Genomic DNA, 27824 nt, shown 5'->3' with positions numbered 1-27824 from the left:
AAATGAGCTTCAACATGCTTTTTCTTCAACAATGGAGTCTTGAGTGGTAAGCGTGCAGGCCATGGCAGGTGAGTGCATTACCTATTGTTTTATTTGAAACAATTGTATCTTCTAATTCCAGGTCTTTCTGAAGCTCTCCACAAGTGGTCCTTGGCTCTTGGACAACTCTTCTGATAATTCTTTTCACTCCTCTGTCAGAATTCTTCCAAGGAGCACCTGGTCGTGGCCAGTTTAGGGTGAAATTATGTTCTTTCCACTTTCAGATTATGGCTACAACAGTGCTCATTTGAACATTCAGAAGTTTAGAAATCCTTCTGTAACCAATGCCACCAGTATGTTTTACAACAATAAGGTTGCAAAGGTCTTGAGAGAGCTCTTTGGTTTTACCCATCGTGAGATGTTTATTGTGTGATACCTTGGAACCTTTTTATAGGCCATCAGTTGAGACTGAACCAGCTGATATGAATTTGCACTGACAAGGGGCAGGATTGCTTTCTAGCTACTGATAGATTTCAGCTGGTGTCTTTGGCTTTCCATGCCTTTTGCACCTCCCTTTCTTCATGTGTTCAATACTTTAATCCTGTGTCATTCCATTTTATTACACATAACTTAAATTCTGAATCTATTTGTTTTGGTTTCTTTGTATGTGTGGATTGCATGGGTTGTTACCAATGTGTAGTAAAAATTTCATGTGAATAGCACCTTTAGAAATATATTTACAAAGAAAAAAGGGTGGTGTGTTCAATAATTATTTTACTCACTGTATATGTTCAGTACATGGAGACAGTCATATTCTCTCATTACCTATGCAGGGGTTTTTTTCTACTTTTCATTGCAACATGGATATCCTGCTTTACAACTGTTTTTGCAACACAATCCTAAGTTAGACAACTCATTGAAAACAATGTAATAGCAGTGTTCTTGCATACAGGTGTAAATTCCAGTGTATTGGCCAGCCTGGAAACCCACTGCAGAAGTCAATGGCTGTATGCGGCTATGCATGTATCTATGCAAGTATCTGCATAAATAATAAAATGCTTATGAGTATACAACTCTGAATGTAGAAATCTGTGTCCAGAGTTGTATAGCATATGCATACACATGTTTACATGGGTACTTGCATATGCACACTGTAGCAGAGTGTCTTACAGGGAGCTTGGAAAAGTCCTTTTCGGGATTTACACATCTCCCAAGCTTTGTTCTTATACCTTTCAAAACCTCGATCCTCTGATGCACTCCAGGTGTTACACTGTTCCCTGTCAGGCAATTGAGGTTCACCTGGGGCACCTAGGACTGCGGCCAATTATAGAAAGAAACTGCTATTTAAAGGACCAGTACCTGGAGTGTCCGAAAATTGAGCTGATAGTAGAACAGGGGCAGGTATTGGGGCACAATCAATGCTATACAGGAACAAATGCAAGTGCTGATCAAACAGAATCAACAGCAGCTCAAAGCTGCGCAGGAACAAACATGAGTGCTGCACAAACAGATCAATGCTGTACAAATACAAATGCAGATGCTATTTGAAAAGTTAGCAAGTGCTGCAAAAATGTATAGAAATGTTATGGCAGAGGTGGTGCAGAGATTTGCAGAGGTCTCCTGGAAAAGCTGTAAGTGTTCTTGACAACTCATCAACCATCCATGGTTGCTTTCTGTCCAAGATGACTGCTAATGATGACCCAGAGGCCTTTCTGATAACATTCGAAAGAGACTCCGACAGGTAAGGCTTGACTAAAGCACAGTTGGCGGGACTGATGCCCCCATTGCTAACTGGTGAATCACAGAAAGCAAACTATGATTTGGAGCCTACAGATGCTGTGGATTATGACAAAGGTCAAGCAGGAAATACTGGCATGGCTAGGTGTTACCTTGGCTGTACAAGCACAGAGGATCAGCAACTGGTCCTAACAAATTGAAAAATCTCCACGATCACAGATATTGGACTTCACCCGCCTGGTCCAGATAGTAGAGTTTCCCTGCAAAAGTGGGTGAGCCAAGTGGACCCCAGGTTGGTGAATAATCTTATGGAACAACCAGTAAGTCTGTTCCAGAGGAAGTGCATGGTAAGCATGGCAAGGATACAGGGGGAAGATCTTCTGGTTTTAGGTGTGGAGATTGGCATCCCAAACCAGGAAAGAACATGCCTGTTAACAGACTTAACTGGGGAATTATTTAGTGTTTTAGTTGCCAGGAACTTGGACATGTGACAGCAAACTGTCCATTGACTGATGAGCCCATGCAGTATGATTTCTCTTCCAGGGATAGATGGTTGTGTTTGTTTTGTCTTTGCAGTGCCTGTAATGGATAAACACGTTTGCCATGTGATGAAGAATAAAAAACATATTACTGCTTTGCTGGACTCAGGAAGCTTGGTTACTTATTTATGTAATTAATGTAGCTTTACTTACATAAGTAAGTAGCAAATGTAGCGTTACTCCCGTAGGAGCCGCAGGATTACTGTCCAGGTCCTCCCCAGTTACTTTGCCCCACAGCCAGGCACATAGGCTCATTCACAGGTTTCTCCAATAACCTGTCTAGGAATGTTGTTTTTCTTTCTTTTTTTTGAGAACTTGGATAGGGATGAGGGAGGTGAGAGGGATACTACATAAAAAGGAGCTATGTACATTGAGGACTTTATCTAATCTTCAGGGCAAGCTATGTCAGAGTCCGTGCTTAAATTAAAAAGTAGTAGTAATAACAGAGGTAGTAGTAGTAGCAGTAACTTCTTCAGTATCCCTTTAAAAGTATGCCAGGTGGACAAAGCTCTTTCGAACAGCAGCCAGTGTTCCCTTTGCTAGACCCACAATTGACTTCCTAGCACCAGAGGGATTAAATAGCACTCAGTCTCTAAGACCCTTCAGGGATGTCAGTACTCATAAGGCCAAAGAGCAGATGGAGGCCTTCCTCCGTGATACCAGACCAGATCTTTAGTAGACAGATCCTCAGTCAGTATAGCAGGATCCACGTCTCAGCATTCAGGCACTCAGGTCACCCATGGCAGTGGATGCCTGGGAGGGCAATGTGCCCTCTCCCAGGCTGGATCAGTCCTGGACAGGAAAGATCCCAGAGCACCGTGTGCTCACTGCATATATACAGTTGCCCAGCATGCCTTAGAGCCCCTCTCTCTGGGATAGACTGAGGCTGTATCAATATTCATGTTGCCATCTGTATAATGTCACACCTATCATCCAGAAACTTCTAAAGGTTCCTGGATACACAGGAAGCTAGGCAGATTAGCACCAGCTGAGCAGACAGAGCAGGCCTAACTAAATGATCACAGCTCACCAAGTACAGTGAGCTAACTATGCTTTTTCCTAACAAATATTTACAGCCACTCTGACTACAGAGTGACAACTAAGTTTAACCCCTTCATGCCTAAGGGTAAAACAAATCTAAATGCCTAAGCACAATTTTGCATTGTGTTAGTAAAACCGTACATATAATCACAACTATATTTATATTGTAAAGCGCTGAGCAAACTGTTGGCGCTATATAAATCCTGTATAATAATAATAACAACTACTTTGTACATCCAGGTGAATTATACCTTGTTTTTTTCAGGACAAATTGGGCTTTCATTTGGTGGTAAATGGTAATGGATATCAACTGATTTTTTTTATTATTATCAAAGGAAAACTGACCCAAAATAGTAAAAAAAAAAAAAATATTATTTTTAAATTAGCTGTGTGTTTCTTGTTACTACCATAACCTACCACCAAAGAACAACCCAAAATACATTTTACAGCTCTTGACGATCGCAGCGATACCATATATGTATATGTTATTTGCTGTTTGTACCCGTAGTACAGCCCAGAAACACACTGACACCAATTTTTTTTTATTCTGACCTTTGACCCTGACCTTTTGACCTTGACCATTGACCCTGACCTTGATCCAAACACTTACCCTGGCACTGAACTAGATCAAACCTTGATCTAGGTATTTTTTCTTTATTTTCTTTTTTAATATTTATCTTTTTTTTTTTTACAAAATTTTTTTCCCCTCTATGCCAGGAGTTAGCGAGATGTAATGTATCTCTCTCCTCCATTCATAGAGAGAAAAAAAAACAAGGGGGCCTGGCTGTACAGTGACTGATCACTGTGATAGCCAATCAGAGGCTATCACAGCGATCATGTGACCCGGAATCGGAAGTCCCGGGTCATGATCGTTGGAATCGGGAGTCCCGGCTCCCGATTGTTAGAACGGGACCCATGGCTCTCAGTGACACCGCGGTCTTTGTACTGGGAGCGCTGTGCGGCACACTCCCAGCAGAAAGACAGGTATGCAAATATGCTGCCCCACGGAAAAAAGCCCAGTTCTGTGAGGCCACATATTTGTGTGTCACGTCAGCATGAAGGGATTAACTATCAAAAACATAACTTATTCTATCTATCTAATCCTAGCACCTACTTAGGAGGGTACTACATCTAGAAACAGTGAAGTCTGAAATGAACCTTAGTATTGCGACTCATCTGTTTGGAGTTTTTCCCCACTTAACTGAGGGATTTCCCTGAATTTTGGGATCTTCCAAACTGGGTCACAGTATCTGAATAAGTGGCTGAGCCAGAGTATATGACCTGCACAGAGAATTGGCTGCAGAGTACTCCTCTTGGCAACACCCATTTTTTTCCTTTCTCTGTTTTGGCAGGAGAACTGGAGGAGTCTGCGGAAGTCTATACAGCAAATGAGAGTAGACAGCCCACTGCTGACACTGAGGTTACTCTGGAGTTTGCCAATCTTAATATGCCTAGTGAAAACTTTTGTACTGAGCAGAGAAAAAGCCCTACCCTTGCCAGGGCCTGGGAAAACATTGTGATGTGATGGTCAATGATACACCTGTTGATAAAGGGGACAGGCTATGCTTTCCTTACTTGCAATGAAGATTTGTTGTATCAAGTTTAGAAAAAAATGGTGAAATCATTGGGTAGCTGTTGACCCCTAAGCCATAGAGAAGGGTGGTACTCGCCCATGAACACTTGCTGGGAGGTCTTTTATTGTTGGAAAAGCTACTGAAAGAATATTATGACGGTTTTACTGGCCTAGGGCAGCGTTTTTCAACCACTGTGCCGCGGCACACTAGTGTGCCATGAGATATTGTCTGGTGTGCCGTGGGAAAAATTGCCTCGGCTCACAAATAGACGGGCAAACTACGGCCCGCGGGCCGTATACGGCCCGGCGGACCTTTTAATCCGGCCCACGGAGCGTGATACTGTCAGGATGATCTGTCCCCCTCGACGTATCTGCGCATGTGCCGGAGATTGCCGATCGGCTGCTAATGCCTGAAACTGGCACATGCGCAGATACGTCGAGGGGGACAGATCCTCATAGGAGACCTACACCGGAACGGCGAGAGGAACGCGCGGCGCAAAGGTAAGTGAATTGACACAGGGGGGGCTTGGGGACTTAATATGGGGGATGAATTAATATGGGGAATGAATTACTATAGGGGGGATGAATTACTATATGGGGGATGCATTACTATGGGGGATGAATTACTATGGGGGATGTATTACTATGGGGGATGAATTACTATATGGGGGATGAATTACTATATGGGGGGTGAATTACTATATGGGGGGTGAATTACTATGGGGGATGAATTACTATATGGGGGATGAATTACTATGGGGGATGAATTGCTATAGGGGGGATGAATTACTATGGGGGATGAATTACTATGGGGGATGAATTACTATATGGGGGATGAATTACTATATGCGGGGTGAATTACTATGGGGGATGAATTACTATATGGGGGATGAATTACTATGGGGGATGAATTACTATATGGGGGATGTATTACTATGGGGGATGAATTACTATATGGGGGATGAATTACTATATGGGGGGATTAATTACTATGGGGGATGAATTACTATATGGGGGAGATGAATTACTATGGGGGATGAATTACTATGGGGGATGAATTACTATATGGGGGATGAATTACTATGGGGGATGAATTACTATGGGGGATGAATTACTATATGGGGGATGAATTACTATATGGGGGATGAATTACTATATGGGGGCTGAATTACTATATGGGGGATGAATTACTATGGGGGATGAATTACTATGGGGGATGAATTACTATGGTGGATGAATTACTATATGGGGGATTAATTACTATGCTTACTATGGGGGAATATTACTATACTTACTATGGATGACACATACACATCATTCATCTACTCTTGGTCCGGCCCCCGGGTCCAATTATAAAATACTTTATTATTTCATAATAAAGTAATTATAAAATAATTTCTTTGTGTTTGATTCCTATTCAAGAGAATTACTTTATATATAGTCAATATAGGCACAGAGGTAAATTTTTTTAACATTTTCTAATGGTGGTGTGCCTCGTGATTTTTTTCATGAAAAAAGTGTGCCTTTGCACAAAAAAGGTTGAAAAACACTGGCCTAGGGTATAAAAAGAAACTGAGATTTATTGTTAATCCTGTCCAGGATCCTGTCCACTTTCGACGTGCCATTCAAATTGAAGTGCCCTTTGAGAAAATTGTCATGAACCTTGTGGGACCACTACCCAAGTCTACCCAGGGCCAATCAGCATATTCTGTTACCCTGAGGGAATTCCTCTGTGCAATATGTCTGCCAAGAACATTGCCAAGGAATTGTTTTTGGTGTTCAGTTGTGTCAGGATCCCTAAAGAGAACCACGGAATTGTGCAAATTGTTTAAGTTGACACATTTGTATTACCCTCAAACTGATGGCTTGGTGGAGCAATTTAATAAGATCTCAAAGTGTATGTTAAAAAAAGGTGATTGACAAGGATGGAAAAAACTGGGACCATTTACTTCTATACTTGATGTTTGCCATTATCCCTCAGTTCTCAGGCCTCTACCGTGTACTCTTTTTTTTTCAGTTACTCTACAGAGACCCCCTAGGGGACTTCTGAATGCAGCCAAAGAAACCTGTAACTAGCACAAATAAACTCACCACTGTTTGCCAACTCATTTATGGACTGGCATCTGTGCCTAAAAACTCAGGGAGCATTGCACCAGTTATCTATCTCCAGCTCGCAATGTGTATAGCTGCATACAGAGATTGACTTCTATAGGCAGCTGTACACTGCACCTGTTGGCTGCTTGGCTGCAAAATACACTGGAATTGTTGCTGTGTGGCCAGGTATGGCCATGTGCATAACCTGACATCTGATTCCAAGTTGTTAAGAGGTTGAATGAGGCTGAGTGCTCCCTCTATTGGGTCATTCACAAACTTCTATATTTAATACAATAATAAAAACATGGAAGAGCAAGCTTGTATAAACTTGAAAACATCAAAAACTACTTTAAGGATAACACTGCATAAATAACCCACATTTGTGCTTACTAGATATACACTATACTTTTCCTTTAATGTAACTCTGGTTTTTACATCATTGCACAGTTTCTTGAATAGTTTGAGTAGTTTACTGAGCAAGGACAAGATCAGAAAGCAATGAAGCCAGACTGTCCAAAGGCAACACAAAGCCTAATTTGATAATGGTATATGCATGCCTTTACTCACCCCCTGCAGCTCTGACATCAGCTTCATCAGATCTTCCTGCTGCTGAGCCCCAATATCTTTACTCTGCAGGTAAGAGAGGTAAACATAGTGTTAACTAAAATTGTCAGGAAATAGATATGTAAAAGTAGTATTATACTGCAACACAACCTCAAACCAAAAAGTTTGACCCTAACATTTTGTAATAGGAGCAGTTATGTATATTTCGAACACAAAAGGCAACCCAGAGTTATGTAAAAATGTCGGTGTGTGGGTGTGCGTATATAAAAAAGAGGAAGTTAGACAGGAAAGATGACTTCTTGAAATAGTCAAACGTCCCAACTTGAATCCACCCAAACATTTCCCATATGGCCACATCTCACCAAGACCACATCTAAGTGAAGCTATGATGAAGTGTTACGTTTGTAAAGCAGAAGTCAATCTAGATTTGCATAGAGTATGGAAGGGTTAGAAACTCTGGGCTTAGATGCTCTGCCCCCATTAAAGAATTTTTACCTCTGCTTCCTGTTCTGTCTGAGCCTGGACTAAAAGTAGATTTTACAGAAGGGACACAAACATTTGTGGTGTTCTTTATGCCACTAACAATCCATGTAAAGGGGTATTTTCGCTCCTGTTGGCCACCAATGTGAGGACATATTTCCTTTTCACTAGCAATATAATGGGGCATTTTTCTCTCAATGATCACCAATGTAGAAGAATATTCCTCACTCCACTAAATACAAATATAAGTGGGCATTCTTCTTTCCACTGGCCACCAATACAAAGGGAATTCACCCTTCCCACTGACCACCATTGTAAGGGGGCATTTGCTCCTTCTGAGCACAACTCTTCTTCTCATTGACCAACACTTTACGAGGACATTCTTTCTGCTGACAAAGACAAAGGGGACACTCTTCAAAGACACTTCCCCTTATACTGGGGAATTTTTCTTCCTGCTGACAAAGGAAATAAGGGGGCATTCTTCTTCCCAAAACACTCACATAAAAATATTTTTTTTATCCTCCTTACCACCAATGTAAGGAAGAATGTTTCTTCCTACAATATAAGGGGGCATGTTTCCTCCTGCTGATAAAATAATATAAAGGAGCATTCATCTTCCTAGCAACACCCATATAAGGGGTGTCTTTCTTCCTGCTGACAAAGAATATAAAGGGGAAGGCATCTTTCCAATACCTGCCTTGCAAGGGGTACATCTCCTTTTGCTGCCAATAAGTTTATACTTGTAGGCAAGTGCAGTCTGCATTCTCCACTATAGGTGCCGTTCAACCACAGCGGCATTGCAGAGGAAGTCAAGAGGAACATTGTTCTTCTATGGTTCCCTGGGTCACTGTGAAAGCTATCCGGTTGGATGCTACTGCCCCTGTGGCAACCATCTTAGGTCAGGCAGAGTCTGTTTAAAGTAGAACTATAGGCAAAACTTTTTTTTTTTGCTTTTGGATAGAGTAAGTAAGGGTTATAACCCCTGTCAGTTTATTTTTTGCCATCCGCGTCCCATTGGAGAGATTTACCTTCTTTTTCAGTCCCATAGCCAAAACAGGAAGTAACAGAAAATCCCTGAAAATTAAGGGAATTCCTTGGGGACTCCCAGGTCACTAGAGCTAGTGTCCCCATTGGAAAATTTCCTCTCCACTATTTTTCTGGGGATAACCCAAAATGTGGGGTTTCTTTTCCTTTTACGTTCAATGATGACGGTAAGCAGTACAAATAGAAAGGGTAAATATCCCTAATGGGGCACAGACTGATAAAAACCTAGCAGGTGTTCTAATCTCTCTCCACTCTATCTAAAACTAAAAAAAAAAATATATTTTGCCTTTAGTTATACTTTAAGACCCTGGCTCCTGGGCTTGGCACACATTCCGCATGTGTCGAGAAAGGTCACTCATCTGTCAGGGAGAGCAAGGAGAGTGGATAGTGGTAGGAAGAGTTTCCAGACGGGTAGGGAAAGAGGTAGATACACATCATCCTTCCTAGAAGCCTCCCATTTGGGTAAGTTCCGCCCTTCAAGTCAGATGCTGTTGGCACATTTGAGACCTGCTCTGCTACACATCTCTGTGAGTGTTCCCGGTTGAGTGCCTTCCCGCCGGATCTGCTATGAAGTATGAAGTTTACGAACATTAACTTTAATATAAGTTCCATTTCCTGCTACTGGACTCTGGGTGTTTACTGCTGCCATACCATGCTGCACCTCCCCAATAGCACTCATGTAAAGGACATCTTTCCCCCAGTGACTAAGAATATAAGAGGGAAGGCTTCTTGCAAATAAAACCCTTATAAGGGAAATCTTTCCTCCTGCTGACAAAGAATATATGAGGAAAGGCTTCTTCCCAATAACATCTATGTAAGGGGCACCCCCCCCCCTCCAAATGGATAAAGGATATACGGAGAAAGGCTTCTTCCAAAAAAACCCCACAGAGAATCTAAGGGGGAAGGCTTCTTCCTAATAGCACCTGTGTCAGGGACACCTTTCCTCCTGCTGAAAATAATGATTTTAGGGGGAAGGCTTCTTCCCAATAGCATTCATTTCAAGAGCATCTTCCTTAGTTCCAACAAAGAATATAAGAAGGAAGGTTTCCTTCCAAAAACACCCATGAAAGGGACATCTTTCCTCATGCTGACAATAACTATAAGGGGAATTACTTCTTACAACTAACACCCATGTAAGGGGCATCTTTCCTCCTGCTGACAAAGCATATAAGGGAGCATTCTTCTTCTCAACAAAACCCATGTCAGGGACATTTTGTCCTTCTGTCAACAAAGAATATAAGGGGAAGCCTTCTTCTTAATAGCACACATTTAACAGGCATCTTCCTCCTGTCAAAAATTAATACAAGGGGGAAGGCTTCTGACAAAGAATATATGAGGGAAGGCTTCTTCTAAAAAACATCCATGTCAGGGGCATCTTTCCTCCAGCCAATAAAAAATATAAGGGGGAAGGCATCTTTCCAATATCACCCATGTAAGGGGCATCTCTTCTCCTGTGGACAAGAAATATAAGGGGGAATACTTCAGCCCAAAAACATCCATATTAGGGACATCATTCCTCCTTCCAACAATAAATATAAGGGGGAAGGCTTGTTCCCGGTGACACCCATGTACGAAACATCTTTCTTCCTGCTTTCAATCACGACAAGGGAGGCATCTTCTTTCCAAAAACACATTTGTAAGCAGACATCTTTCCTCCTGCTGACCAACAGTATCAATATCAAGTAAACAACATCAAAACGTTAACTGTAGATTACCTTAAAAACACCATTGTAGTAAAAAATATTGGATTCTGATATCTGTAGGCAGTTCATACTTTTTAATGATATTCATTATATGAATTTCACCTTCACATGCAGATATGCTGTCTACCAAAGGTGATAGGTGTTGGGACAATTTATGGCACTTCCTGGGAGCTTGGGCAGTTGCACCTCAAGTCATGTGAATACAAGGTGCACATTGTAAGCACCCTTGGCAGTGCTATTGATCTCTGTCACTGTGATGTTTAATGCACATGTGTCAAGGTATAATTGTAAACAACATTACAAATAATGGCATGGGAAACAAAAAAGAATTTGTGATATTTATTGGTGGCCCTTCAAGTCCTGCTTAGGTCAGAAAGGTCAAGCCAGTTCCTCTAAAATACACTGCTCAAAAAAATTAATGGAACACTTTGCATACACATCAGATCTCAATGGGGAAAAATATCATGCTGGATATCTATACTAATATGGACTGGGTAATGTGTTAGGAATGTAAGGATGCTCCATGTGCTCAGGGTGAACCTGCTCTCATCTGTGAAAAGCACAGGGCACCAGTGGCAGACCTGCCAATTCTGGTGTTCAATTGCAAATGCCAATCGAGCTCTATGGTGCCGGGCAGTGAGCACAGGGCCTACTTGAGGACATCTGACACTCAGGCTACCCTCATGAAGTCTGGTTCTAATTGTTTGGTCAGAGACATTCACACCGGTGGCCTGCTGGAAGTCATTTTGTAGGGCTCTGTCAGTGCTCCTGTTCCTCCTTGCACAAAAGAGCAGATATTGGTCCTGCTGATGGGTTAAGGACCTTCTACGGCCCTGTCCAGCTCTCCTACAAAAACTGCCTGTCTCCTGGAATCTCCTCCATGCTCTTGAGACTGTGCTGGGAGACACTGCAAACCTTCTGGCAATGGCACATATTGATGTGCCATCCTGCAGGAGTTGGACTGCCTGTGCAACCTCTGTAGGGTCCAGGTATCGCTTCATGCTACCATTAGTGACACTGGCCCTAGCCAAATGCAAAACTATTGGAAAACAGTCTGAAAAGATGAGTAGGGAAAAAAATGTCAGTGGCCTCCACCTGTAAAACCATTCCTGTTTTGGGGGTTGTCTCATTGTTGCCTATCTAGTGCACGTGTTGTTAATTTCATTAACACCAAAGTAGCTGAAACTGATTAACAACCCCCTTTGCTACTTAACTGACCAGATCAATATCTCAGGAGTTTCACTGACTTAATGCTATACTCTGATTAAAAAGTGTTCCTTTGATTTTTTTGAGCAGTGTAGTTTGTAATTATGAGATAACAGGAAGAGGGAAATGTGCAACAGGAATCTAAAAACACTTCCAATACAGCAAGCTGATGAGAAAAAAGAAGAAAGAATAGAAATTGGCCCGATAATACTATACAAGTCCTCACCTTCTTGGTGAGGCGAGTAAGGTCCTCTCCGATATGTGCCAGGCGGGGGATGAGGTGTGTGGTGTAAACATCACTAAGTGCTGCATAGTCCCGACTCTCCTGACGTGTGTGGTTAAGAATCATATACAAGCAATTCACGGGGGATAGGAGATGCTGTTGTTCCTTCCTAAAGAGGCAAGATTTGGCATGAAGAGACAAGGTTAGGGTTAGTGCACATGGAACTTGTCTTTATTTAAAGTGTATGTCACGGTGAATAAAAAAAAGCACATTTCTTTCCTGCACATGCACATTTCCCCATGTTTTATCCTTTTTAATCAATTCCAGTCCAGGACAAATCTGACATGTAAAAATCAGCATTTTTTTTGTTAGAAAGCTACTTAGAACCCCTATACATTATATATTTTAAGCAGAGGCCCTAGATAATAAAATGGTACATTCATGTGAGCATTTGCATGTGAGCACGAGAGGATGGGGGCAATTTCATTTTTTTTTATTATTTTTCATTTTACTCCAGTTTGTTTTAAAAAATGTTATCAACTTTACTGCTATCACAAGGGATGAACAACATCATGAAAGCATGGGCTGGGACATGCAAATATATTGTGTATAGGCGAGCGCTGTAAACAAGTACAATGAAAAAGCAGCTAGCACACAAGGTAAAGGTAACAACATCTAAAAGTATAAAAGTGCAGCACTAATTAAATTAAATAATGTCAAGTGAAACAGTTAAGTGCACCACATAAAGTGAGATAAATAGAAATATAGTCCATATAAAATATAAATGGATAATATAAATGGATAATAGTGTCCATGGGACTGCAAGGCACAGAAATCACAGTGAAGGATAAACTGTGATTTTGATCCAGTGAGGAAATCCACATTCTCTGCCAGATGTAACCTCACCAGAAAAGCTGCTGGTAAATAGCATATATGCACATCACATCAAGGAGCCAAGAAACAGCAAGAAGATCTAACTTGAAAGGCTCCGCCACAGGCAAAAGTAAGGATAAAATCAAAGTACCAAGATGGCCACCGCTTCCAAACTTTGGTAGCGGCGCTGTGATGTCAGCAAGTGTGGCTCCTCCCAATGCGTTTTGTGCGCATCCACATCTTCAGGGGTACGCCCACACCCTCTGGCTTCCAAAGTAGCTGATTAAACCAAGATCGGTTTGATCAGATGCTTTCACAAGCCAGTAATGGCTTGTTTACATGAGACCAAAACCAGAAGTGACAAAATCCTCATCTCTTCCAGTTTATGACATCACAACAACATCAGTTCGTCTCAATGTGTCCAAAGAAGTATGAACCACTGGTCGCATCCTTACCAGGCTCCTCGATCGGATGGGAGAGCCTGGTAAAGGTGTTGGGGGTGAGGTTTACCCCTTCCACCACCTGTAACAGTAATTCAGTGGCTGTTTTGCCACTAGGATTACTATTATTTTGTAGTGAATCATCCGCTGAAAAAAACATACCGGGATCATGGTTGTAACTGATGTATCATGATTCCAGAATAGCCACTTCAACCATAGGCTACTTATGAACAGGATGGGATGTGGCTAAGAGCCTGGGAGTACTAAAAAAATACCCATTGACGTAGTAGAATGCACTTGACTCCTAATTTGCCATTGTGGGCTAACAACATAAAGCATTTTTGTGGACTGAGTGGTGTCAGCCCTGCACATTATCTTTTGCTAAAATAAACTACTCAACCACTCCCATTGTCTTCTTATCCATGGCACAGAGATTACTTGATGTTCAAGATAAGAACATGGTGGGCTAAATAGTCTCTTTGGAATAACACAAGAAGAGAGCAAAACACACTGGATAGGTTGTATTAACTGGTATTTTTTTTTTGCACTTATCAAACATATCTAACAAACTGCTTTCAATGATATATTTAACAGACCAAAAGGAAGCAATTATGAAACTTTTATTGTTAAAGTGAAACTTTAAGGCAATTATTAAAAATGGACTAACAGGAAGGATTTAGAATGCAGAAGAGACTTGCTAGGTCTCTTTTGGGTTAAAGTTACTTACCTTCCTGTACAGTGAAATGCACATGTGCAACGTATTGTATAAATTTGACGATGCCGAGCCAATTGAACCTCCGTGCACCGGAGTGACGTCATCTTGGCTCAACCAATGAAAGCGGCTTGCGATTGATACCCCAATTGAAGTTGTCAGTGGCCAGCGGGAAGCTCCAGGATACCACATCGCTAGGCTGATGGTGAGCATAGGTCCACTTTAAGGTTTACACACCCTTGAAAGTGGGATTGTGTGGCCCCCGAACCGCGTTGTCTGTACTTTTGACCTGCTTGTTGTGACCAGTTGCACAATAAAAACTTCAGACTGCTAAGGATTTTCATTTGTTTCTCTTTTTGCCTTTAATGTGAGGGAAATACAGGGGCTGCCATTACTGAAGAAAATACCATTTGCTTACCTGTGTCTAACGTAAAAGTAGACCTTGCACCAAAAATGCAGGGTTCCTTTATTTACCCAGGGCCCCCTCCCCTATTTGCTGCACAAAACCTAAAAAAAAAACAAAAAAAAAAACCCCGTAGATAAAAAAGGGAGATAACATTTTACTTTAACCCCAGCTTCTGCCATTGGCGCCTAATTGAGGTTGACATCACTATCCTTCCAGTGAGATCCTGAGTAATATAGAGTAGCCCAAATCTTGCAAAAGATGCCATTGCACTGTGAATTCTCTAGGATCACATTGGAAGGATGGCGATGTCATACCCTGCAAATACAAAAGATCAGTATCTTAAAAACAGCTTTTTTCTTTTACCTTCGGTGTGTTTATCTAAAGTGTATTTCCACTTTGCAGCCAAATTGGGATAACATTTACTTTATATTTGCTAAAGTGTTTCTAAAGGCTTTTTTTTTCTTTTTTAAACAACAAACATGTCTATACTTACCTGGTTTTGCAGAAAGCAGCCAGGATCCTCCTCTGCTCAGATCCTCGCCGGTCCTCCTGGCCCCTCCCTCCTGAGAGGTGCCCCCACAGTAAGCAGCTTGCCTGGGGGCACTCGCTGCTTAGTATATCCAATCACACACAGAGCCACAGCTCAGCCCCATCCCACTCTCTTCTCATAGGTTCACTGGCTGTGATTGACAGCAGTGGGAGCCGATGGCTCCCGCTTCTATCTCAGCCAATGAGAAGAGTGAGTCCAGTGATAGCCTAGACTCCAGTGCCTATCGTTGGATCAAGAGGGGGCTTAGGTGAGTATTGGGGGGGGGGGGGGCTGGGGGAGGGATGCTGCACAAAGAAGTTTTTTTACCTTTATGCATAGAAAGTAAAAAACCTTCAGCCTTTAGAACCACTTTAAGTCTCCATTTATATAGGATAACTTTAAAAAATGGAAAAATTTCTGTTTGCTTTTGTTTGCTTAAAAAAGGCTACCTAGCTTTCCCTTATGTGTAATGTAAAAGAGGGGGCAAGGGAGTTAAGTTTACTATAACTAATCCTGTCTGTACTGTGCTGACAGATCTTCATTACCAGTTGTAAATCAGATTTGAACACAGTCTGTCCTAAGGATTAAAGATCTCAGGGCTTGGGTGGTACATTCTATGTTAATGAACCTTCCTTCAGTCTGCCCCTCTAAGGCAAGCCACTCAATTCCCCCATCAACACAGCTAGTGTTGAGGGAGAAATCCTTCCCATAGCACTATTGTGTTCTGCCAGCAGGGAGCCTTACCTGCTGGCAAAGCACAATGACCACTGCTGGTGGCTAGAGCTAAAAATGAAATGCATGCTAAAAATCCAACAGGCTGGTTGTACTGAAGTCGATCGATGGTTCAGTACAACCAGCCTGCCCATAGATTCATCACATCTCGGCCGGTCCCTGCTAAACTGGCCAAGATTCGATCCATCTATAAACTGCTTAAATTAAGAGCCTGCAGCCCTATGTATAAACTTGCTCCAACGGCACAACTAGAAATGTAACTTTTTTATTTTTAAAAACTTTTTTTAGGAATGCTGCATGAATGGGAATAAACAAGTGTGGGTTTCTCAAATTTGACTGCATAGGTCCATATATATTTGGACACAGGCACAATTTTAGTTTTTTTCAGGTATTTACAAAAACATATTCAAGCTATAGTTATATAATGGACATGGGCTGAAAGTGCACAGTCTCAGGTTTAATTTGAGGGTATGTACATCCAAATTGGGTTTAGGAATTACAGCTCCTAAAAGTAGCCATACCCCCTTTTTCAAGGGACCAAAAGTAATTGGACAATTAAATATAATCATAAAACGTTCATTTTTAATATTTTGATGAGAATCCTATTATGAAAATTGTGCAATTGTGTCCACATATATATTACTTGGACACAATTGCACAATTTGGCTCTGTATGCCACCAGAATAAATTTAAAACAAAACAATCCAAATTAATCTGAAGTGCAGACTTTCAGCTTTAATCCAAGGGGTTGAACATAAATATCAAGAACAAATTTTAGGAACTGCAACCATTTTTATACACAGTCCCTCCATTCTCAGGGGCTCAAATGTAATTGGACAAATTAATATAATCATAAATAAAATGTTCAATTTTAATATTTTGTTGAGAATCCTTTACTGGCAATGACTGCTTGAAGTCAGGAACCCATGGACATTACCATAGACTGGGTTTCCTCCTTTCTGATGCTTTGCCAGGCTTTCTGCCTTTAATTTTGCCTTCAGCAAGTGAAATGCATGCTCAATTCGGTTAAGATCAGGTGATTGACTTGACCATTGCAGAATATTCCATTTCTTTTTCTTCAAAAGCTCCTGGGCTGCTTTTGCAGTGTGTTTTGGATCATTGTCCTTCTGTACTGTGAAGCGCCGTCCAATCAACTTTGCTGCATTTGGCTGAATCTTGGCTGACAGTATATCTCTAAACACTGCAGAATTCATCCGGCTGCTTCTGTCTTCTATCATATCATCAATAAACACCAATGACCCAGTGCCACTGGAAGCCATGCATGCCCATTCCATCACACTGCCTCCACCATGTTTTACAGACGTTGTGTGCTTTGGATCATGAGCTGTTCCAAGCCTTCTCCACACTTTTCTCTTCCAGTCATTGTGCTACAGATTAATCTTAGTTTCATCCATTCAAAGAATGCTTTTCCAGAATCGGTCTGGCTTTTTTAGATGTTTTTTTATAAAGTCTCATCTGGCTTTTCTATTCTTCAGGCTTATGAATGGTTTGTACCTTGTGGTGAACCCTCTGTATTTGCTCTCATGAAGTCTTCTCTTGATTGTAGGCTTTGACAATGATACCTCCCACCTCCTGGAGAGTGTTCTTCACTTGTCTGGATGTTGTGAATGGGTTTTTCTTTACCATAGAGAGGATCTTGCGATCATGCACCACTGTTGTCTTCCGTGGACGTATACGTCTTTCTATGTTGCTGAGCTCACCAGTGCATTCTTGTTTCCTCAGAATGTACCAAACCGTGGATTTGGCCACTCCTAATGTTGCTGCTATTTCTCTGATGGATTTGTTTTGTTTTTGAAGCCTTACAATGGCCTGTTTCACTTGCATGGACAGCTTCTTTGAACGCATGATGTAGGTTCACAGCAATAGATTCCAAATGCTTAGAACGAAGGAGTAGCCCACACCTGGCCATGAAACAGCTTTTGATTCAATTGTCCAATTACTTTTGGTCCCTTGAAAAAGTTGGGATGGCTACTCTTAAGAGCTGTAATTCCTAAATCCTTCCAATTTGGATGTACATACCCTCAAATTAAACCTGAGAGTGTGCACTTTCAACCCATAATAATATAATGGATATTATTATTATACAGGATTTATATAGCACCAACAGTTTGCTCAGCACTTTACAATATAACGGGAGACAATACAACAGCAATACAGTTCAATACAAGAGGGTTAGGAGGACCCTGCTCCTTGTATATAACTATAGCTTGAATATGTTTTGGTAAATACCTGAAAAAAACTAAAATTGTGCCTGTGTCCAAATATATATGGTCCTAACTGTAAGTGCCACAATTTCTGATGGTGGGGGGACCATGAGGGTACACTAAAGCTGGCCATACACTAGTAGAATTTAGTTTGAACAGTTTGCTTTAAGAATGTTCATTCAATTTTCTGTTAGTGGGGTCAAATCAACATTCGTTTTTGACTGCAGTGGTGAAAAAAGTCAAAGGAACAGGATGGAATTGTTTTCTCGAACAAATTTCTATCAATGTATGGTGTTTTTATTTGGGAAATTACATCCATTCCAAAGTTGAATGCTAAAAGCAAACAAAATTTTGAAGTACTTTCAATTGAAATTTGTCCAATCATCGAATGTGCAAAGAATTTTTAAACAAATGTTTATACGAATATGTCTGAACGTTCATTTAGTAATCTACTAGTTTATGTCCAGCTTAAGTTTACAAAGACTAGAGCATCTATTCTTAGCTACTCCAAGGTCTACTGCTCTCAGATGTAATGAACAGCTGGCCATACTGGTGTAGCTGGTATACTGGTCATACTAGTAGATTTTCAAATGAACATTCATACCAACATTCATATAGAAATTCTCATCAGTACATTCGGGGTTCTGGTAGATCACAAGCTTAATGATGGCATGCAATGCCAAGCTGCGGGTTCTAAAGCAAGCAAAAACCTCTCTTGTATTAAAAGAGGTATAGACTCCAGAGAGAGAGATATCATATTACCCCGGTACAAATCATTAGTAAGACCTCATCTGGAATATGCAGTTCAGTTTTGGGCACCAATTCACAAAAAGAACATTGGGGAACTGGAGAAAGTACAGAGAAGGGCAACCAAACTGATAAGAGGCATGGAGGAAATCAGCTATGAGGAAAGATTAGAGGAACTGAATGTATTCTCTCTTGAGAAGAGGAGATTAAGGGGGATATGATCAACATGTATAAATACATCAGTGGTTCACATAGTGAACTCGGTGTAGAGCTATTCACCCTGAGGTCATCACAGAGGACAAGGGGGCACTCTCTACATCTAGAGTAAAAGAAGTTTAATCTCCAAACACAGAAAGGTTTCTTCACAATAAGAGATGTGAAAATGTGGAATAGACTCCCTCAAGAGTTGGTTCTTGCCAGCTCAGTGGATTGCTTCAAAAAAGTCCTGGATTCTTTCTTAGATACACAGAATATAACTGGATACTAACATTTATAGGTAACGTTGATCCAGGGAATATCCAATTGCCTCTCGGGGGATCAGGAAGGATTTTTTTTCCTTGCAGGAGCAAATTGATTCATGCTTTGCTGGGTTCCTCTGGATCAACTGTGGGTATAGGATTTTAACTTTTTTTTTTATTGTTGAACTGGATGGACTTTTGTCTTTTTTCAGCCAGACTAACTATATATATATATATATATATATATATATATATATATATATATATATATATATAATGTAACTATGAATGTTACTCAAATGCATTGGCTAACTGAATGACAATTGGTTAGTCAGGGCCTGGACTGAGCGAAGTATAAGGGAGGGCCAGCATGACTGGGGCGTGCAGACGAGGCAGAGAGTGTAATTTGGGTGGAGTATAGGCAAGGAAAAGGGGATGGGGGGTGGTTACTTACTTGATTGGTGTAGGCAGCATTGTGGGTGGTCTTGCAGGTTTTGAATTGGGGGGTTGTGTCTTGTCGGAGTCAGTCGGAGCTTGTGCCATCACGGAGGTGGTTTCTCCCGCCCTCCCGCCCTGAAGTTGGTTTGTATTCTGTTTGTTGTGTTGGTTATAGTTTTGTCATTGTGTTTGTTCTGGTGTTGTTTTTGTTGTTTGGTGGTTGTTCGTGGTGTTTGTTTTATGTGGGTTCATGGCGTTTGTTCAAGGTTCAGGATAGCTGTTGTGTCCTGAAGTGTTTGTTCGTTTGTCATGGCAGCTGGCAGGGGTCGATGGGTCTTTGAAGGCGGTGGTGGAGTGACAAGTTGAGGAATTATGGGTTGGGCCCATCGTAGGTATGGGTGTCCCTTCCCAATAAAAGGTCATATTGGTAATGTGGGAGTTCATTTGGCTGTATCTGGGTTAAGTAACAGTAGTATTGTCCCCGAGGCGGTGTAGTAGCGGCTGGGGGCCTTTCATTGAGTAGTAGATACAGCCGAGTTGGTGATGGGAGTAATGGTGCCTTCAGAGACCTTGGACCCGGGTGGTAATGTACTAAGATATTATGTTGAGTTATGTTAAATAAATGGCTGCTATGGCCGGTTTTACACCAAAAAGTGAGTTGCGTGTTTATTTGGGGGGAAGGTTTTGAAGGGGTGGTGGTGTTTTAAAGGGGGTAGGTAAGTATTAGCCTCGGGATTCTGCAAGTCCAACAGTCATGCTAAAGCACTGTATATCATAAACAATTGCCATTTTTACTATTGAAATACAGTACTTGTTTTAACCTTTTTTTTCAATCCTTTGTTGCATCTCAATGTTACTGATCTCTGTAGCCTCTTTGCAGCCACCTCCTGTCAACATACACTCCAGTGATGGCTGCAGGGCATTTCTCAGAGCTGGTTTCTGATAGTGTGACACTGCAGTGAGGGATAGTGTGACACTGCAATGAGTGTTGGCACAGACACCTGTAGTCTCCATTTGGAAAGCATGTGACAAGGTAACAATGCAGGAGAACAAATCGGAGACAGAAATAGTGTGCTGTTACCCCATAACAATAACGGGTGTAGTATATACTAAAACAAAATATTGGCAGAGCTACTCATCCTGTGAAACTGCATGTACAGCCATTATGTGCAAATGTGGACAAAGTTGAATGTTATTAGGCTTTTTCTTTTCCAGTCGAATGTTATTTATTCATACAAAAAAAAGTGGTTTGAGAAAATACCACATTATGGTCACTTTTTGGAGCTGGCGATCATAGCAATGAAAATAACTAGCAACATTTGATATTGCTCCCAGCTGCTCAGAACGAACGTACATGCAGTTTCACAGAATAAATAACTCTGCAAATTTTTTATAAATAAACTCCTTAGTATTTCATAGCAGGGTCACCAGGCATTGTTTTAATGAAAGCAGATTTAGTCATATTGAAAATTAATTTTTAAAATTGCACAGACATGTTATTTTATGATTATGAGATTCTATTGATTGGGTTATAGATCCTTTAAAATTTAGGGTTTGTGTGTGTGGGGAGGTGAAAGGTTAAAGTCTATTTAAAGACATTTTTTATAGGGCGGTGAGGGGTTAGATCCCTGTCAGGTCTTTCTTGCTGTCTGTGTCTCAGTTGGAAATATTTACTTTTTTTATTTTGACCATTGATCACTGGGCTTGAAACTTAGGCAAAATTGCATATTTTGAGTTGTCACTTTAAAATTGCAATAGAAGAAAAATCTTTCACTGGGGACACCTGTTCAGGAGCTTTTTTCCTTTGACACCACAACTCTTTTTTCAAACAGTACTAGCCCCATTTCCCATTCTTCCAAAGATAAATGCAACACATTTAGAACCACAAGAGTGAGAGTTACAAGATGGATGTTGGCACAGCAGGGTTCACTATAATGCTCTTACTATGATCACTTAGGACATTTATAATTAAAGGGACTGAGCTGGGTGTCCTTTGTGGTTCTGAGATGTCATCTGACCAGAGGACATGAGCTACCATGGAAGCTGTTGCTAGAAGATGTGGCAATGTGTCATGGTAAACTATATCCTTTGGAATCACAACCATGTCCATGGCCCCCACTTAATAAGGAAGCCTGGCAAACTGTGCAATATACAATTTATTCAGCACACAAAAATCCATTGGTTGGTTGTGTTTGTCCTCAGGCCAAAGGTTCCTAATCTTCCCCTGGAAGTGTCCAGCTTCTAAAGCAGACCTTCTCAGTCAGGGATTCATGGAACCCTGAGGATCCTCCAAACGTTGTAGGGGTTCTTTGAGCAGGAAGCAATTTCTGTCTCTCAGATAAGAAACCACTGACATCAGACCACAAATGTTAGGAACATGGCAAACTTTGCCTGGTACAATTTTTTTTTCGGCACACAAAAGGCCATACCTATCTTGAAAGAGCTAGTTGATTGTCAGATTGTCAGTCAGGCCAAAGGTTCTCAGTCCTTTCCTGGAAGTGCCCAGCTTCAAGAGTAGCCATTCTCAATTAGGCTTTCATGGAACCCTAAGGTTTCTCCAGAAGTTGTAATGGTTCCTTGAGCAAAAAGAAACCTTTGCCTCTCAGATAAGTAACCACTTACAGCAGACCACAAATGTAAGGATCATTGGTCTGTTGACCATGCCACTAATGTACCATCAATTGTAGATATAGTATTTATAATAGGCAGAGCTTCCCTGAGACCAAAACATTACTTCAAAGGATCCTCCATGTTAAAAAGTTTGAGGAAGGCTGTTCTAGAGTAATTAAATCAGATAGGAGTTGTTAATAGGTAACCTTTAGAAGTTCTCCACATCTCTGAGAACAGAAACTACACATCCCTATGTATTGCCTTTTTTTACACTATGCTTTAATTCGACCCATCTTATTTTTTATTCCAAAGATTCCTATACATAACACCACTTAGTCACCTGAAACCATGGTGCTCCTTGGAGTTGCGGATTTTAGCAGAGAAGCGGTCGCTCAGTTTCTCCAAGCTTCGGGAATACTCCAAATTAATCTCAGCTTTCCTGCGCAATAACTCGCTCATGTCCTGGAGCAACTGCTGGCGGAAATCCACCTGTGCGTCCAAACATTTCACTTGTTCGGTCAGCTGGACACGAATCTCTAGAGAGAAGCAGAGGGAACACAGTCAGTTAGTGATCTGAATCAAGTCTTGAATTTTAAACTACTACCTTTTATATTGAACTAAAACTTTTGCAACACGCAAAGATATATTCCAGTAGAAAAATGCTTTTACTTTGTTCCTTCCTCAAAACACAGTTAGTACAAAACATGTTTCCTTTAATAGAAAAGATAATTAACACTTTACAAAATTAAAAAAAAAAAGTTTTGCCTTTAGTTACTCTTTAATAAAAATCCTGCCTTTTTTAACTAAATATAAAATTTTTTATATATATATATATATATATATATATATATATATATATATATATATATATATATACAGAGAGAGAGAGAGAGAGAGAGGGGGGGGAGAGAGAGGGGGAGAGAGAGAGAGGGAGGGAGAGAGAGAGAGGGAGAGAGTGTTTTTCTTTTTTTTTCAATTTTTTTGTTAATATTTTTTAATACTGTGATTGCATCTGACAATTACAATATTAAATCAATTACATTATTAAATCATGCACTGCAGATGGTGGTTTTTATCTGCAGGCTGGCTGAAGGCTTTCGTTTTTCTTAGTGAAGCATCCAGCCTGTATGTGACCACTATCTAACATAGTGATCACATGATCCAGGACCACTCTTACTAGCACCCGACTGTCGATGGGGAACCAAGCTGTCAGTGATAGCTAAGACTGAGAGGCAAAGTGTTGGCTGCTGCTCCTCAAAAGGGGGATAAATGTATCCCCATCATTGGAGATTGTGATGGGCAATTTTTATATACAGACTGCAGGTGCTTATGGACGTAATGAAAATTTACTACAGGGTAAGTCCACCTAAAAACCGATATTTCAGTTTTTGGTGGATGCTAGAGACTTAAACCTCCACTTTCTTTTATTTCTTAGGGGTTCTATGAGTGAAATATTTGTGCTCCGGTTTAAAGACCTTCACTCAATTATAAGTGAGTGCCACTCTCCCTGTTGGATTTCCGTATTTTCTATATAATAAAAAATCAATCTGAGAGTACTGAAATATGAAAGGTGGGTGGGAACGTGCAAAATTCCCAGATAACCAGGAAGGGAGTCAGCAATTAAGTCTGGAAGTTCTCATTGCTGAGGTTTCCAAGGTATACATCTAGCCAGGGACTGACTCAACCCACCAAACTCCACCTATTATTTTATAACTATACTATATTATATACTCTCTAGCTCCCTGGTCTCCTCCTCCCATGCAGGACTTCTCTAGGGCTTCCCCCATCCTCTGGAACTCCCTACCCCAATCCATCAGACTATCACCTACTCTGCTCACCTTTAGGCGCACTCTGAAAACCTATCTCTTCAGGGAAGCCTACCCCGCCCTCAGCTAATTACTGAACTCCTCCACTCTTCCTACCACTCCACCCCCCACAGCTATTTCCTCCTGTACCACTATCCCCTCCCTCCTAGATTGTAAACTCCAAGGAGCAGGGCCCTCCAACCCCTCGTGTCTTGAATCGTATTGTTACTGTACTGCCTCGTGAACTGTCTCCCACCATAATGTAAAGCGCTGAGCAAACTGTCGGCGCTATATAAATCCTGTATAATAATAATAATAATTTTTTATATAGATATATATATATATATATATATATATTATTAGAACTATTATTATTATATATTATTTTATATTAGATTTTATTTGTATTTATGTATTATTTATTTAATATATACTGTATATATTGTTATTTATTTTCTAACTGTAATATATTATAACTTTTGGGTGGACTAGCCCTTCGAAGAGAACACATAACCTAACTAACTTTAAGCTACTGCAAAGCGTGACACTACTTTGGCATTGCTATGACATATTTATATCATTAATGTATCATATGCCCTTGATCATATTTCACATACAAATTCCTCGCCTGCTAGTCAGCGAATGCAGTCATAATCCATAAACTGAACTCCAGGCACAAAAACTTTCATTTAAATACATTCCTCAACATCCACAAAGAATACAAATCTACTTTGTGTGCACCAAATACCTTTACAAACTAAGATATTACCTTGTAAAAGTATCAGTGACATCACCACCATGCTGTACATAGCCTATGTAGAGAACAAAGTGGTGGGAGGGGCCTCACAGACCAACCTATTATATAAAACTACAGGAGGGGGTGCAGAAAAGCCAAGTCACCCTTCACAAGTAGAGGGAGTAGCAGTGAGCAGTCTTTATTACAGGAAGTTCCTACACTGAGAAAAATTTAACACTGGATTACAGCATAGATCTGGAAGAAATTTACATAGCACACCAAGATTCAAGTAAAAATACACAGGGCTCCTGTATTTAGACAAAACATGCCTATCCTGGAGTTCAGGTTTAAGAAATTGTTCTAAGAATATTAGTTTATGTATAAACACCGTCTACCATGCATTGATTATAGTGAAAAATCTGTTCTTCTGACACTAATTTTCACAGATGGTGATGGGAAGATCAATAAAGCTCAACCACTGTGCTGAACTACGGAGTAAGATAGTAAATATGGTTGCAATTTAGGATATGAATCTTATAAACAGTAATAGAGGATCTATCACATACATGTTAAAATCAAAACATACAAAAGGTCAATTAGACAGTAGATTTTTGTTGGTTTTTCCTGAAATGGGCAATGCAAATTTATGTGAAGAAAAAAATAATGAGCAGAGATTACCTTCAGTGAAAAGGACATTCCATAACAACCAACAGATCAGATAGATAAAGAAATCTGAATATGCAGATCTCGACTTTAAAACTTGACTTTGGCCATGATCTTCATGTTTGCCGAGACATCTTATTGGTCATTAAGGCCTTCTATCATGTTAGTGGGTCCATTGAAAGCTTGTAAGATGAGAAGATAGGTTTTCACTGATGGTCACCTCTGCTTATGCATTTTATAATCAATCAGAGTGGTGGAGAGTCCGTGGTGTTAAGTGCTCAATGTGAAAAAAAGAACTTGGCTACAACATCACAGCTTTTTGCTGCTCAACACCTCATAGGATAGGCCTTTTGGCTGAAACCAGGGCAATTTTTACTACCAGGCCACAAGGTTTAACCACTATTTTGCACATTGGCACTTTTATTTCTTTTTTTTTTCTCACTTTGTATGTCATTGCACTTGTTTTTGTGTCACCTTTCACTCCTTTTTACATGATTGTAGGGTGTGGGTCTTCAGGTCTACCCTAAAGTCTAGGAGGAGATTGTGTGGCCATCAGGTTCCTTCTTCCCCTACCTTGGAAGGTCTCTCTTTGAGAAAGCCCCCTACCCAGTACTCATTGGCTGGTTTAAGCTTATCATTAGGAGTGCGATCCACCGTGCTTTTTGGCTAGATGGCCCTAAATGAGACTTGCCCCTCTCATGAATCTAATGCCCCAGGAGAAGGGAAGGGACCATGACACACCTTAGTGCACTTTAGTGTGTGTGTACACTTTTTTGGTTCATTTTGGTGTATTGTTTTTGCACACCACACCAGAGACCTGAAAAAAAAATTTTACTCAATCAGAATTGCTTTGGCTTGTGCAAGATTTACTTTAGTTTTGACCCAAGACTGGACATACACTATTGTGAAGTTCAGCCAGTGACTGATGAACAGGCAGAAATTCATTACGTGGGTGGCCCTGATGGTCCTCTTCTGCCCAACATCCTTCAATTAAAAAAATGAAAGAAGCTGGTCGACAATTTTTTTGGATGAACATCAGCTATGGGTATTCTGACAGCCAAATGTGCAGTCCATCCGAATACAATAGGAATACAGCAAGAACTGTATAGCTGAAAATCTAACATTGTATGGCCAACTTAAGACAAACTTTTATCCTAACTTAAAGAACCAGTTTGATTTATCATCTGCGTGAAATATATTGACCATGTCTAAGTAGCACTAATCTGAGCAAATAAAAGCTATCCAGTCTGTTATGACTTCAACACATTGGTCCCAAATTATCAAAGTCCCTATGCAGCAACAGTGGGAACAATACCCCTCTGTTCTGGAGAGAATCAAGCCCTTCTCAATGTACTATTATGTCAGTGTTCATGGTGTTTTGATCCAATACCTCCCTTCTACAAGGTCACAAACAGCAGAAAGAAAGTGTAAATAGTGTAGATTGGGTGGTGGGTGGCAGGTCAATCTAGGGAGCTGCACATGCCACAGAACATTCCCATCTGAAGGAAATGTGTCATGATATGTGGGCTGGCATTCCTAAACTCCTTCTAAAAATGTTGGTTGCCTGGCTGTTATGGCCAATGACCCAACACAAGTATACAGCAAGTGAAGTCAGGAAGTTATACTTGTTCTGATTTAGTGACTCTGAAAATATTGAAGCCAGAAGATCAGCAGGAAACCACCATTTTCACAAGGTGATTAGAAGAGGCATGCCAACTAGAGTATTTCTGTCATGATGGTTCTCCTTTAATTCTGATTACAGTGGATGGTAAAGACAAACTACAGTAACTGATGTTCAGATTAAAGCTATTTCCCAGGCATTAAAAAAATTGAAGTAGCCCAAACTTTTTGGGGGCATTACATCATGCAGAGCCATTGGGTGTAATTCATCAGGCAATTCTGCCCTCCATAGTGGCAGTATTTTCTGTTTGAAAGACCTGAGCACAGCTAGGTTGTGCACCAAGAATGAGAACTTCGTAGATGGTGTCACCTGTACTTTAAAAAAGGGTTTTTATGAATTGAAGAGATGTGAGTTAAGATAAAAAACAGCTGTGAATGTAGAGTGGTGCGGGTGTCTTTTCAGAAAAATGCAGACTCGAAGATGGGTTGTTGGCCAAGACTGGAAAGAACAATTAAGAGACAGGGTCAGACCATTGGCACCCTATTATAGGAGGTGCCTGGTTGTTCAGGCACCTCCTATTATAGGGTGACAACACTCTGACCCCGTCTCTCAGATGTTCTCCTGTGTTGTCACCTTCACATGGACC

The 27824-nt window shown here is 40.7% G+C and overlaps 1 protein-coding gene across 2 annotated transcripts in view; it reads right to left on the bottom strand.

The window, feature by feature from the left end:
• The window catches only part of LOC149439379 (rho GTPase-activating protein 4-like), a 241110-nt gene that overhangs the window by 112602 nt on the left and 100684 nt on the right, over positions 1-27824 (bottom strand). For both annotated transcript variants that reach the window (XM_089659101.1, XM_089659102.1), the window contains exons 2-4: positions 22694-22889; positions 12187-12352; positions 7531-7593 (exon numbers count right to left, since the gene is read on the bottom strand). In XM_089659101.1, the coding sequence (XP_089515227.1) occupies positions 7531-7593; positions 12187-12352; positions 22694-22889 (425 nt within the window). The remainder of the gene's footprint in view (positions 1-7530; positions 7594-12186; positions 12353-22693; positions 22890-27824) is intronic.

The sequence above is a fragment of the Staurois parvus genome, unplaced genomic scaffold (genome assembly GCF_062004578.1).
Source record: "Staurois parvus isolate SC_StPar_1 unplaced genomic scaffold, SC_StPar_1.0 ptg001132l, whole genome shotgun sequence".
Lineage (NCBI taxonomy): Eukaryota > Metazoa > Chordata > Amphibia > Anura > Ranidae > Staurois > Staurois parvus.
This window is presented reverse-complemented; position numbering and strand designations above follow the sequence as displayed.